Source organism: Miscanthus floridulus, unplaced genomic scaffold (assembly GCF_019320115.1).
Source record: "Miscanthus floridulus cultivar M001 unplaced genomic scaffold, ASM1932011v1 fs_613_1_2, whole genome shotgun sequence".
NCBI lineage: Eukaryota > Viridiplantae > Streptophyta > Magnoliopsida > Poales > Poaceae > Miscanthus > Miscanthus floridulus.
In genome coordinates, this window is record NW_027097015.1 from 26291 (window position 1) to 39051 (window position 12761).

Here is a 12761-nt window from a genome sequence, read left to right on the forward strand (position 1 = left end):
TATTTGTTTCTTTCTTAGAATTATTTTAATTGTATATGTTCTTCTAAAATCTAAAACTAGGCCAAACAAAGTTCTGGCTTATTATTGGTTCCTGCTCCTCCGGGGACGGCGGAACGGTTTAAAGCCATTCGAAATGGGGCCTCGGTGCTTCGGAGTATAAAAGAAAACGCACGGGTCCATCCGAGTATCCGACCATCCGTATAATCATATATACGAGTAATATTACTCATTTGTTTTCTTGGAAGGGAGACAGACAGACAGTATATTGTACTGTCTGTAGCTGTAGGCCATTCGCGATCGCCTGCACGCTGCCGGCCTGCAGCTGTTGGCCAGGATGGTAGGAGCAAGGTGACTGTGTGCTTGCATCGGAATGAGAGCACGACGACGACCGTACACGCTACACATGCACTTGCCGGCCATACGTTATTCCCCAGAAACTTTACGCTATGTCACCGGATGTTTGGCACATGCATAAAATATTAAATAAACTAAAAAATAACTAATTACATAGATTGCAGATATTTTGTGAGACGAATTTTTTGAGCCTAATTAGTCCATGATTAGACAATGTTGTGCTACAGTAAATATATGCTAATGACAGATTAATTAGTCTTAATAAATTCGTCTCACAGTTTACGAACGAGTTCTGTAATTAGTTTTTTTATTCCCTTCCGACATTCCGTAAAACATCCAATAACATCTTAAAACTTTACACCCCTGGAAATAAAAAGGCCATAGTTGAGTACTTAAGTACCAGTGCAACGCCTGCAGGCGGCAGCTGGATCGATCACACTGACCGAGTCAAATCTCTTCACCTTGACCAGCTACAAGTTCTGTTCTGTCCTCTCCTATATATGCGTTGGAAACCCCCATGTCAATGCATGCTTCTTCATCTCTACATCGTCGACTAACCTCCGATCCCACCGTCGTCGTCATGGCTTCTCTCAACCTGGTGATCGCTGCTGCGGCGCTCGTTGTCGTCGCGGCCTCCACGGCAGCAGCGGCGGCGAGCTGGGCACCACCGTCGTCGGGGCGTCCGCTGTTCCGGGAGTACATCGGCGCGATGGGCAACAACGTGATGTTCGCGGACGTGCCGGTGCACCCGGGCGTGGACTTCGACTTCATCCTCTCCTTCGCCATCGACTACGCCGCCGGTGACGCCGCCAACGCCTCCGCGGCGCCCCCCGTGCCCACCGACGGCCGCTTCGCCGTCTTCTGGGACGACGCGCACCTCACCCCGGCCGCCGTGTCCGCCCTCAAGTGCTCCTCCTCCCCCAACACCCGCGTCGCGCTCAGCCTCGGCGGCGACACCGTGTTCGGCTACAACGCGACGTTCCGCGCGTCCTCGGTCGACGCCTGGGTGGACAACGCCGTCGCCTCCCTCACGGCCATCCTCACCCGCTACGGCCTCGACGGCGTCGACATCGACTACGAGCACTTCGGGGAGCGCGAGACGCCGGAGGTCTTCGCGGAGTGCGTCGGCCGCCTCGTGCGCGCGCTCAAGTCCGCCGGCGTCATCTCCGTCGCGTCCATCGCGCCCTTCGCCAACCCGGACGTGCAGGCGCACTACGGCGAGCTGTGGCGCCGCTACGGCCGCGACTTCGACTACGTCAACTTCCAGTTCTACGCGTACCCGTCCAACACCACGGTGCCGGAGTTCCTGGGCTACTACTACGAGCAGATCGGCCGGTACTCCGGCGGCGGCGGCGGGGGAAAAGTGCTCGTCAGCTTCGGGACCGACCCGGCCAGCAACGGGCTGCGGCCCGGGAAGGGGTTCTTCAGGGCGTGCCGGGAGCTGCGCCGCCAGGGGAGGCTGCACGGCATCTTTGTCTGGGCAGCGGACAACTCCGTCGCCGACGGGTTCCGCTACGAGCGCCTAGCGCAGAGGTTCCTCGCCGGCGCCGCACCGGGTTTCCCGTGACGAATGCATGCGTTGAGCTGTTTCTGAGTGGTAGAGTCCCCGTGTTTCTATTCCATATTTCCATTCCACGTGTATGTTTCGTCGTGTTTTGTCGCGTCCATATGATTTTTATTGGTCATTTGATTGATTATTTGTGTGCATCCAAATTTCAAACAAACAAAGAGATGCACTCCGAGGACCCAATTTCAGAAACGATCTTGACCCGCAAACAAACAATACACGACACCGATGGACTCATCTTTGGGCGTTGGGGCATGGACGCCATCGATGGTTTCCACCCTGGTGGGATGTTGTGTTTTAACATGCACCTTTACTATTCCCTCTATCCCAAATTATAAATCACTCTAACTTTTTCAGAGAGTCAAAATATCTCAAGTTTGACCAAAGTTATATAATAAAATAATAATATTTATGATATAATAAATAAGTATCATTAGATTCTTTGATAATTATAATTTCATAGTATATCTATTTGATGTTATAAATTCTCTATAATTTTGGTTAAACTTATAATGTTTTGACTCTCTAAAAAAAATTTGAATGACTTATAATTTGGAACGGAGGGAGTAGAAGATATTCCACACGTTGCTGCAGGGATTGCGAAGAATTTGGAATTAAGGATTAGCTTTATAAGCGATATAGATTACATCTAGATGATAGTGGAGCACCAACTAATAATGAACAAAAAGAAATACTAATATATGAATGTTTATGAAAGTGGTAAACAAGAGAAGGCCAGGTTATGAATGAAATATGAATGTTTACTAAAGTGGTAAACAAGAGCAGGTCAGGTTATGAAAGAAAGGTTACGGAAGAATACAGATACAACACACATAAACTACTTAGACAGCGAGCATAGTGTCCAAGAAAGATGCAGCAAGGCAAATTATGTTCCTAATAAGCAGCAAACAAAGAAAGCACCACAAAAGCCACACCTTAATTAATTTCTTCGCATGCCGCAACACATTGAAGTTGATAGAACCAGAACTGGATAACTTCAAAAAACATCTGCATAAAAAAGCAAAGGAACAAGCAGCAGAGCACACCACAACAGAGGAGGGGACAAGAACGTCCAGGCGTCTAGGAGTCCATGGCTGCTCCTTTTCCTTGGTGGACTAGAGTTTTTGGGCTAATTCTTTCTTAGTATTGGGCTGACTGAAGGCACCACAATGGGCTGAATGGGGGCAGTAATGGTCAAAACATGGGCTATATCACTGATTTCTGAAAGTTGAGTGGCGACCTGGGCCTTCACTGGGCCCTCTTTGGTCTGCACTTGATCGTTTGTTCTCCCTTCTATCTCCAACTGCATCAATATTATTTAGGACTAGTCTTTATGTTCCTTCTCATCTCCTTTGTTTTTATTATTGTCGTGATATTTTTCTAGCCTAAGAATTAGATTGATCAACTGAAGGTTAAAGACCTTGCTAATCATATCTTGTTCCTTTTTTCTTTATAATATTTTTCTCATTTTTTTTAGGTTTTATGTATATAGTAAAATAAACTTTTATTTGGATCTTATCTATGCTATTGTCGCACATGTATTTCATCATGTATGATTGTTGTCGATTTAAATACACTTTTATATCTATATGCTTTTATTGTATATCTAAAATAAAATTATGTTTAATAATTCACAAAAAAATAAAATAAAATTATGTTTGGTGGGGTGATGTCGCCGGAGTTTAAGTCCAGCGCACGTCGGGCCAATCCCCGTCGGTGCATGCATTGGTTTCACGGTCGGTGCTCCTGACTTGTTTACTTCGATCAATTCCACCACCGACGTGCTGAAAAACTAGTTTATTTGCTTTGGGGTAGAGCAAGGACCACGAGAGTTTTTTTTTTTTGAAACTAGGTGTAATTTCATTACTCGGCTTACAAATCGTTAGCAACAATTACACGAACGTCTTCAGGAATGGAGCTGGACACTTGTTCCTCTCCCTGAATACACATACGACCCAGAACAGCCAGCTCATGTGCGGCTCTATTACATTCTCGACCTTTAAACACACACTCGAAATTAATGAAACAACCAGACACTAATGCTTTGATTTCAGCAATCAGCACTATTACTACACTCGATCGAGATCGAATTCTGACTTCTGAGATCGCGCACACATGCAATGCAAGTTGCAACCATGCACACTCGCTAGCTAGTTGCTGCTGCGCTTATATGTACAGCTACCAGCCTACCATGCAAGCTCTCTCTCTCTCACTCACTCACTCATAGAAACACGCACATCTTCTTCCCCAGCTCCGTCCGTCTAAACACAGATACATGACGATCATGGCTTCAGCTGGTGGTGCCCTTGCCCGTGCTTGGAAGGTAGCCGTCGTCCTGCTCGTCCTCACCGTTCGTGGTGGCGTCGGCCGGGGTGAACGGAAAAGAAGGATCATGTCTCTCTCGTAGCCTGCGATGTCACTCGGACTGCAGGTCCCAAGTGTCAGGTTCCACCTCGTGCGACTACGCATGCAAGCAGCCCACAGCAGGCTCGACAGTTTCTGCGGATGACTGTACCCGTTGCAAGCCCTCGGCCGTTACCAATTGCGCGTCAGTCCGCTACAGCAAGAACTGCTCCAACTGCCGCTAAATCAGTCACTCCATGTTCCTATACATACATGCTACGTATGTACGGTGGAGTCCCTATCTATATACGGAGTACTTCATATTTATTTATCTACTATATACACATATAGGGCTTGTTTGGCACGGCTCCTCCGGAGGAGCCGGAGCCGTTTTGGAGGAGCCACAAATTGTGGCTCCTCCAAAACGGCTCCGGCTCCTCTGTTTTTTACTGAAAAACGGCTCCTCTAAGAAAACGTTTGGCAGGGCTCCTCTGGAGGAGCCGGAGCCGGAGCCGGAGCCGGAGAGGAGCCCTGCCAAACAAGCCCATAATTCGCTGTGACGCCGTAAAATTTAAGTGACGGTTGCCGGACAGACTCCATGCATGCATGTTGCTCAAACCTCAGAGTATGCCGTGCCCTTGACGGCGGTGCGTGCCGCATATATGTGTCAATGTGTGCGTCTGTCACTTCTTGTATTGCTATATGTTTTACTTTTTTTTAATTACATATATGGATGAATTTCTCTGTTGCTTTCCCACGAACATGCATAAGAATAAGAATGCACACCATTGTTCCTTTTGTACTACATCATCATCTATATGCATTATATGGATAATGGATTTCTTCATTGTGCATTTGTTTTTTTAGTGTTCAAATTCAAGGGCATATGCCCCAGCCTTTCAACTATTGTCAAAAGACTAGGATATCCATTACAGCTCGGTATTTAGCGAAAGAAAAGAGAAACACATATCTCTCACTAGAGACATGAAAACCGCTAACCTCACCACCTGAACAAGACAACACAGAAAAAAAAGCCAGCGCAAGAAGAACCCGCAGCAGCACTCCGTGCCCATGGAGAGCAGAGCCTACAACAGCTCAAAAGTCGCATTAAGCGAACACTACCAGGCCTTTGAAGAAGCCAACTTTATTTGCACCATCCAGTTCTTTCACTCAAGCCTCTTCATCTTGATAAATTCAGGTTCACCTCGAGGCATCTTAAGGTATCGCCCAGAGTTGCACAGGGTAGCCAAAGCACACTTTTTGCCACACCCTTGATCCTCTCCAGAATAGTCTTCAACTGCTCTTTCTTTTCTGGAGGGCATAAGTCTATCCAATTCTGCAGAAGTCCACCTACCTTGAAGAGTAGCATCTCCATGCTTCTCATCCGGCCAGAGCTCTGAAAACACAACTCATTCCTGAGTTTCCAAATGCAACAGATCGAGAACAACAGAAGTGATAATATTTAATAAACCATGTCTTTTATCACTAAGCCAAAATTCCATATCTCAACTAGATTACCTCCTACTTTATCATTGACAATCTCTGTGATCAAACACCAGTATTGTTTGGCCACAACACACTCAAAGAAAACATGCTGAACAGATTCAGCTTCTAAATAGAACAGGCAACTAGCATTTTCTACTTTCCTTCTTTTTGGTAAAATATCTCTAGTTAAAACTCTATTGTTGGCAAGTAACCAGAGAAAGAAATGTACTCTAGCAGGAATCTTAATACTCCAAAGAGCGCCCATCCGTCCATGCAGCACGCAACGTATCACACACTAGCGAGTCATTCGCCCTAGTGCCACCGCCGCCGTCGCCTCCGCATCCACCACCGTTGGTCCCCCTCCCTTCCCCCTCCGGCGTCTCGCCGGAGGCTGGAGGCCTGAGGGAGTGGGAAATCCATCATTTTTATAAGTTTTCTATTAGATCGAGTCATCTAGGGTTAGAGTCTCTCCATGCCAAGTTTTTTGGTACTGGGGATTTATCTCCTCCTCTCCGGCGATGGCGAGGGAGCAGGGTGGATTCGTTTTCTTCATGGCGGCTCTATTGAAGATGAGGGCGACATCAGCGTCAACAACTTCATCGGCTTGACGACATGGAGACTTGGCTTTCCGGATGGCGACATCAAGGCGGAGATGATGTCGCCATCATGGAATAATTTTCTCCGGTCTCTTCTCCGTTTTGTTGTGGTTAGATCTGACCACAATGAAGGACTAGGGAGAATAAGTTTCAGATCAGTCTTTCTTATTCTTCGGTGGCAGAAAGAAGAAGGAAGACATAAGAAAGAAGAGGTTTCTCTACTTCGCCTGCAGGAATGTTGGCCGTCATTCATTCGGCATATGTTCTCAGGTCTTTTACCGAGTGTTTGCCTATGCAGTCATCTATACGAATCGTCATACAGGTTTAGAGTTGGGATTTTGGGCTATATAAAACGTGGGTACAATTTAGATGACCAGGTTAGTGTATTCTATTGTGCTTGTAATGTGATGATGCACTCAGCTATGATCTAATATAATTCTTCTTTCGTCTAAAAAAATACTCCAAAGAGCATAAACATGTACCGGCTTAATTCCTCTGAAATTTATAACCTTATATAAAGACTATGAAGAGCATATATACTCCATTAGAAGAAAAATGCCACACCATCTCATCTTCTTCACCACTCAGCTGAATAGTTGACCCAAGTTCAACTACTTCCAGCCACGAGTTAGGGCCCATTTGGGAGAGTTCCGCTTCCTGATTCTTCAGCGCCGCTCCTTGATTCTCCGATTGAGTGATTCCACTGGATTTTTAGGAGGGAGCAGGGTGATTCTCTGCTGATCCCCACCAAAGTATAACAGGGAGGTTTTTTCAGCTCCCTCGCTTGTATACAAAATGGAGGAGTGATTCACTTGGATTCACTAAAGAAGCTAGGTCATTTTTTAGCGTTTGGCAGCCGGGGAGTGATTCTCTTCGAGAATCTGCTCCATGGAGCGACCCCAAACGGCCCCTTAAACAACAACTCACTAACATGACTCCTGAAGGTACACTTTAAATTGTTTTCATCCCAGAGCTCAGCTATAGATTTCCCTTTCTCATTAACAATCCTATATAAAAGCCAAATCTGAATAGCAAGGCTAGAAAAGCCTAACAAATTATCTTCCTAGAGTCTAACTTTCTCACCATTACTCGCTTTCCACCTATATCCCCTCTTTGCAGCCTGAACTGCCCACATGAAACCTTTAAAGAAGCTGGAAACCCCTACAGTCTTATATAGAAACACATTAGGTTTCTTGGTTTCAAGCTCTTTCTAAGAAAGTTGAAATGATTTATAATTTGACTCTGCAAAAAAGTTAGAATGACTTATAATTTAAGAATTGGGATGGAGGGAGTAGATCTTATAGAGAGCAAGTTTACTGTAATCTTTGCGGGTGCTCTTAGGTGCCCAAGATAGATTTGTACTACTTTGTACCAACACCTACAGTAGTCGATCAATTAGTTCTACAATTATTACTAGTGGTATATTACACATCATAAATGAAGCAATATAATATTCGTTCACGTGGATCATCATGCGGTCAACGGTATAATTCGTTTCATGGACAACGTGGTGGCGCTGCATATATATATGCACTCTGATTTGAGAGTATCTCAGACGACTAACTTGTTTACTAGCAGCACTCGATCTTGAAATCAAATGGCATCTTTGGATATGCTGTAGATGGAGCGCGCACACATACAGTCAGCTCAACAACTACCAACTAGACATGTTTGTACCTGAATAATAAAGCAGAGAGATGTGATGGTTAGTTGGTTATTACTAGCTAGAGATCCTGCTGTGTTGTGCATTCTGATCATTCGAGTACATCCACGCACGATTGAAACAATTCGCCACGGCGGCGAGCTAGCGAGACGAACTCAACTTGGTGGTGAGACCAGGTTCATGACGATGTACCCAATCCATACGACCGGCCGGCCGGCCGGCCAACTAGTAGTAGTCATCATCAATATGATCAAGAAATGAAATGGTAGCTTAGTCATATCTTGAGGTCAAAGATATGATTGGTTTTTGTTTCACGCATGGCGTGCTGGCGCTGCATCTCTGCACATCTGATTGGGAAAATTTCACGGATCGATCATGGCTGACTTGTTTGCTAGCTAGTGTAGCCGATCGATGTCGAAAGCAAGTCCTGAGGTCGTGCAAGCCACGATGCACTGCAATATATAATTCTCTGCAAATTAATATATATATGATGCTGGGAAGGGATAGTTCATTTCATCCGTGGGGGTGTTAATCACTCTCTGCATACGATCCCGGCCGCTGCCCTATATATGCGCTAAGCACTTGCTCTCCATCCACAGGCACTGCCATACCTGCTCTTTCTTCGATTGCTCATCAGCTCCGTCTACGACGACGTCACACGGCATCCACCATTAATTAACTGTCATGGCTTCAGCTGGTGGTATTGCCGCTTCAAAGGCGGTTGTCGTCGTCGCAGCCGTCCTGTGCGTCCTTCGCCCGGCCCTGGCGGCGACGGAGGAAGACTGCAATGGTATCTGCAAAGCCAACCAATCAATTTATGAGGAATGCGCCGACGTGTGCAACCCGCCGCCGCCGCCGCCGCCGCCTTTGGATTCTCTATTATCTGCCGCACTCGCAGGTTTCGTAGAGAGAAGAAAGCAGGCATGTGCAGAATGCAAATCCGCCGCCTTGGTTGGGTGCATCAAGGACTGCGATCCAAGTGATGCGGTGCATCGTCAAGGACACACCTACAGTCTCAGCGCTGTGTTTTCTTTCTTTCTTTCTTTCTTTCAAGTTACCTGTCAGGTGCGTTATGCAGGCACCTGCTGCTGAGCGTCAGGTTACTGTTGAAGAACTGGCAAGAGAAGCTGGCGCCAAGACATTGAGTGGCTGATGGGTCGATCGATAGCTGTGTTGGGTTTAGTTGCGACCTGCGTGTCGTATCCTTGGGCAAAGGGCCTTACCTCTGAATCCCAATCCGGTTTCTCTGTTAGTCTTGAGTTCTTGCTCTTTTCTTACCAAATTCTTCCTAGTTCTACTCTACCCGTCTGGTTCTGATCCGGAACCTGACAATTGGTATCAGATCCCTCTTTCCTCGGATCGCTGAATCGTTTCCTCGTTCCCTCCCCATCTGGATCGCGATCGTAATCCCCGACGGCAGGAGCACGCTGTTCTTCACTTTCGGGTGCTGGGCGCGCGATTCCTTAGGTCCGTGCCGAGGTTGATCAGGTCCGTGCCGTCTAGGTAGCAAACTCGGAATCGATTGGGGTTGGTTGCCTCTCGCGCGTTCACCTAGTCTGGCGCCGAAGAGGAAACTAGATGTTTCCTTTGGAAAAATTACTACCACAACTAGATGTTTATTTCCTTCGGAGTATGTTTGGTGACCACTAGAGGCAAGCTAAAAACTGAAGAAGCTGCAGAAGCTTCTACTGTCATCCATGGACCAACATGTGGGCCCCCTCTTTTTTTTTTATTTCTTTTAATACTCTTAAAAAAATCGTATTTTAAAAATCTGAGATCTTCAAATGTATTTGGGCACCTAGCAGCTAAATGATATCAAATTAAAAAAAAGTCTCTAACGATAATAAAACTATAGATCTGGCCAAGCACTTCGGGCCTGTTCGGCTGATACTAAAGCTGGCTGATAAGCCGACTGAAGTTGTTTTGTTGTGAGAAAAAAATACTGTAGATTCTAGCTGATAAGCCGGCTGATAAGTTCAATTTTAAGATAAAGTTTATTTAATTTGTCTACACTGTGTGTCTTTCTAGGAGTATTAAAGAGCTATAATTATAAATATGAATTTGCTTGAGTAGTGGGAGCTATTTTTTAGAGGTGGTTGAAGCTAGCCAACCGAGTCCTACAAATCACCCACGCATCTCTACATGATGCGTTGGCAAAATAAACTCTCTTAAAAATATGATTATTAGAGAAGTGGTTGTATTAATCAACCGCCCTTGAGGGTGGATGGATTTGTTTTCTGGAACAACTGCCTCTAGAATCGATCGGTTTGTAAAGGTTGTCCGGGAGCTAGCTTAGGCCTAGCTTTACATTTATGAACCTGTTTGGTAAGGCCCCGGCTTCGGCCTGCAAATTTACTGTTCATTCACTGTAGCGGAGCCAGTTTTCTCTCTCCTTCCCTCTCCCTCTCACAGCCAGCAGCTTCACCGGTGAAGCCCGAAAGTTTGGCTCCTCCGGCTCTGTGAACAGTACCCCCGCTACAGTGAGAGGAAAAAGTAGGAGAGAGAAATTCAGCTCCGAGCTACAATGTTCTACAGTGATCTGTGCGGTGATTGTCAGGCGGAGCCGGAGCTGGCCGAAGCCGTGCCAAACAAGTCCTATATATGTGGTCTGTTTCTTTATGCCATGCCTATTAACAATCGTGTTTAAAAAAGTCGCTGTCTGTCTTAAACTAACATCGATCTATCATTTGTGTAGCGGTAGCGGTGTGTGATTAAGACTCCCACGTTGCACGTCTCATTTGGAAGGATCACGAGTAATAACTTGTTTCCCAATCTTCGAAGCAAGAGGAGAACAAAAGGCGTCATTCCCGTTCTCATCCTTAAATGTTGGCTGATTATAGAGCTCGTAATGCGAGCAAAAACAATCAATGTTGACCTTCTCTCCGAAACTTAGAGAGAGTGACAATTCCATTAGGTGTTAGGTGATGCAATTGCACCTGGAACGTCTCCAGGATCTCCCGAAGGAACCTCACCAAAAGGTCACGAAAGACCACCACCTCTTTGAATTGGGGCTCTGGCCTCGACTCACCCTTCGGCAGCCTAACCTTATCCTCTTCAAACCAACTGTACTAACGTACCATTTCAAGTCACCCTTAGTCGTCAGTGTAGGCCCAAAATCAAAAGTTTTCTCTGCCTCAATTTTCCCACCACCAACAAGATCCTCGACCCCGGCGTCAACATTGCTCAAATTCTCATCCATGTGCTCATGAGCCTTCACACTAGCCATCATTGGACGCTCGAAAGTTTCAAGCCCCTTTGCTAACCTTCGATCATGGACCCGTGCCACAGAAGAAAGCCACAACAGCTATGGAAAAGACAAAGGCCTAAGCGGCAAGGAAATGAGATCCTTACTGAAAGCGAAGGGGGGGGGGGGGGGGGGGGGGGGGGGGGGGGGCACCTCCGTCCCCCAACCTTATTATATACTAACCCGTGTGGCAGTAAAACTTCTACCCGACCGTTCCGACTGGAGTGCCTCGAGGAGGCAAAGCATCAACCCTACACGTCAAAAGTGGATACGACAGAAATGAGGCCGACGCTGTAGTCAAAGCAGTAATCTTATGATTATTATTACTATGGGATTGAAGCATGAACCGGAAGAGTTTGGATCATGAACCGGCACTGACACCACTGTTAGATCAGTACACACCTGGCAGTGAATTGTTGAGTGCCACTGTTGGCTCAATACCACACCCGATAATAATTATTATTCTCATCGCCATCATCACACAATCATAATCATTGTCGGGTGAATAGCTTCTCCTGAATTTTTTTGAATCCTAGGCTTACGAACCGACAATGATAAGTAATCTCTGCCGGTTGCAGTACAAGCGGTAGTGATTGTGTGTTCTGGCGCAGAGAAGTTTTTTCTAGTTAATCATTCGGAGACATTTGGACAAATTGCTATCACAGCTTGATGTTTATTTCAGAGTATGTTTGGCCACTAGCAGAAGCAGGCTAAATTAGTAAGGATGCAGAAAGTCTCTTTGAGTTGCTCTTGGTGGCCATATACATGCATGTAAGCATGTCATCACACTACTACAGAATAAACTTGTTGTCCCGGGCGGTAACGGCCTTTAGTCCCGGTTACCGCGCCGGGACAACGATCCCAGGACTAAAGAGGGACCTTTAGTCCCGGTTGGTGTTACCAACCGGAGGCCCTCCAGCCGAGCAACCCTGGCCGCACCCTTTAGTCCCGGTTGGTAACCCCAACCAGGACTAAAGGTTCATTTTCTTTTTCTTTTTTTGTTTAATTTGTTTTCAGTTCAGTTACACATATTTGTTTAATATATAATATGTTTTTATGTACGTATTCTACGCTGCTAATATAAATACACGCACGCATATAATTACATCTAATTCTCATCTCGAGCATTATTATATTCGAATAAAGTATGAAACTATATATATTATAGATATATATGTATATATACAACACTTTCATAATCTTATTCTCGAAAATAACGATATCAATAAACATTTAATTTACATCTTTAGTTCGTTAGATCAAAGTAGAACTTGCCGTTGGGATTTAGCACTTTTTCTAGAAGATATCCTGCTATTGACTCTTGAACTGCTTTCAGATGGTCTTTTTGCATGACCCTTCGTTTCAACCATTCAGTCTTATATTTGAAATAAAAGGAAAAGTATTAATACACATATATATATATATATTCATTTAAAAATAAATAAAAAATTGATATATACGTACTCTGAGGACATCTTCAGGAGTTCTTCTTTTGTATGTAGTGATAAA

At 45.4% G+C, this 12761-nt stretch overlaps 1 protein-coding gene across 1 annotated transcript; it reads left to right on the top strand.

Annotated features, from left to right (window-relative positions):
• The first annotated feature begins 934 nt into the window (after positions 1-934).
• On the top strand, positions 935-1921 carry LOC136532417 (chitinase 2-like). Its single transcript, XM_066525017.1, has one exon. The coding sequence runs from the start codon at positions 935-937 to the stop codon at positions 1919-1921; it is 987 nt and encodes a 328-aa protein (XP_066381114.1).
• The last annotated feature ends 10840 nt before the right edge of the window (positions 1922-12761 follow it).

Excerpts from the sequence above, each read along its gene's own strand:
- LOC136532417 (XM_066525017.1), top strand. The coding sequence starts at position 935 with ATGGCTTCTCTCAACCTGGTGATCGCTGCTGCGGCGCTCGTTGTCGTC.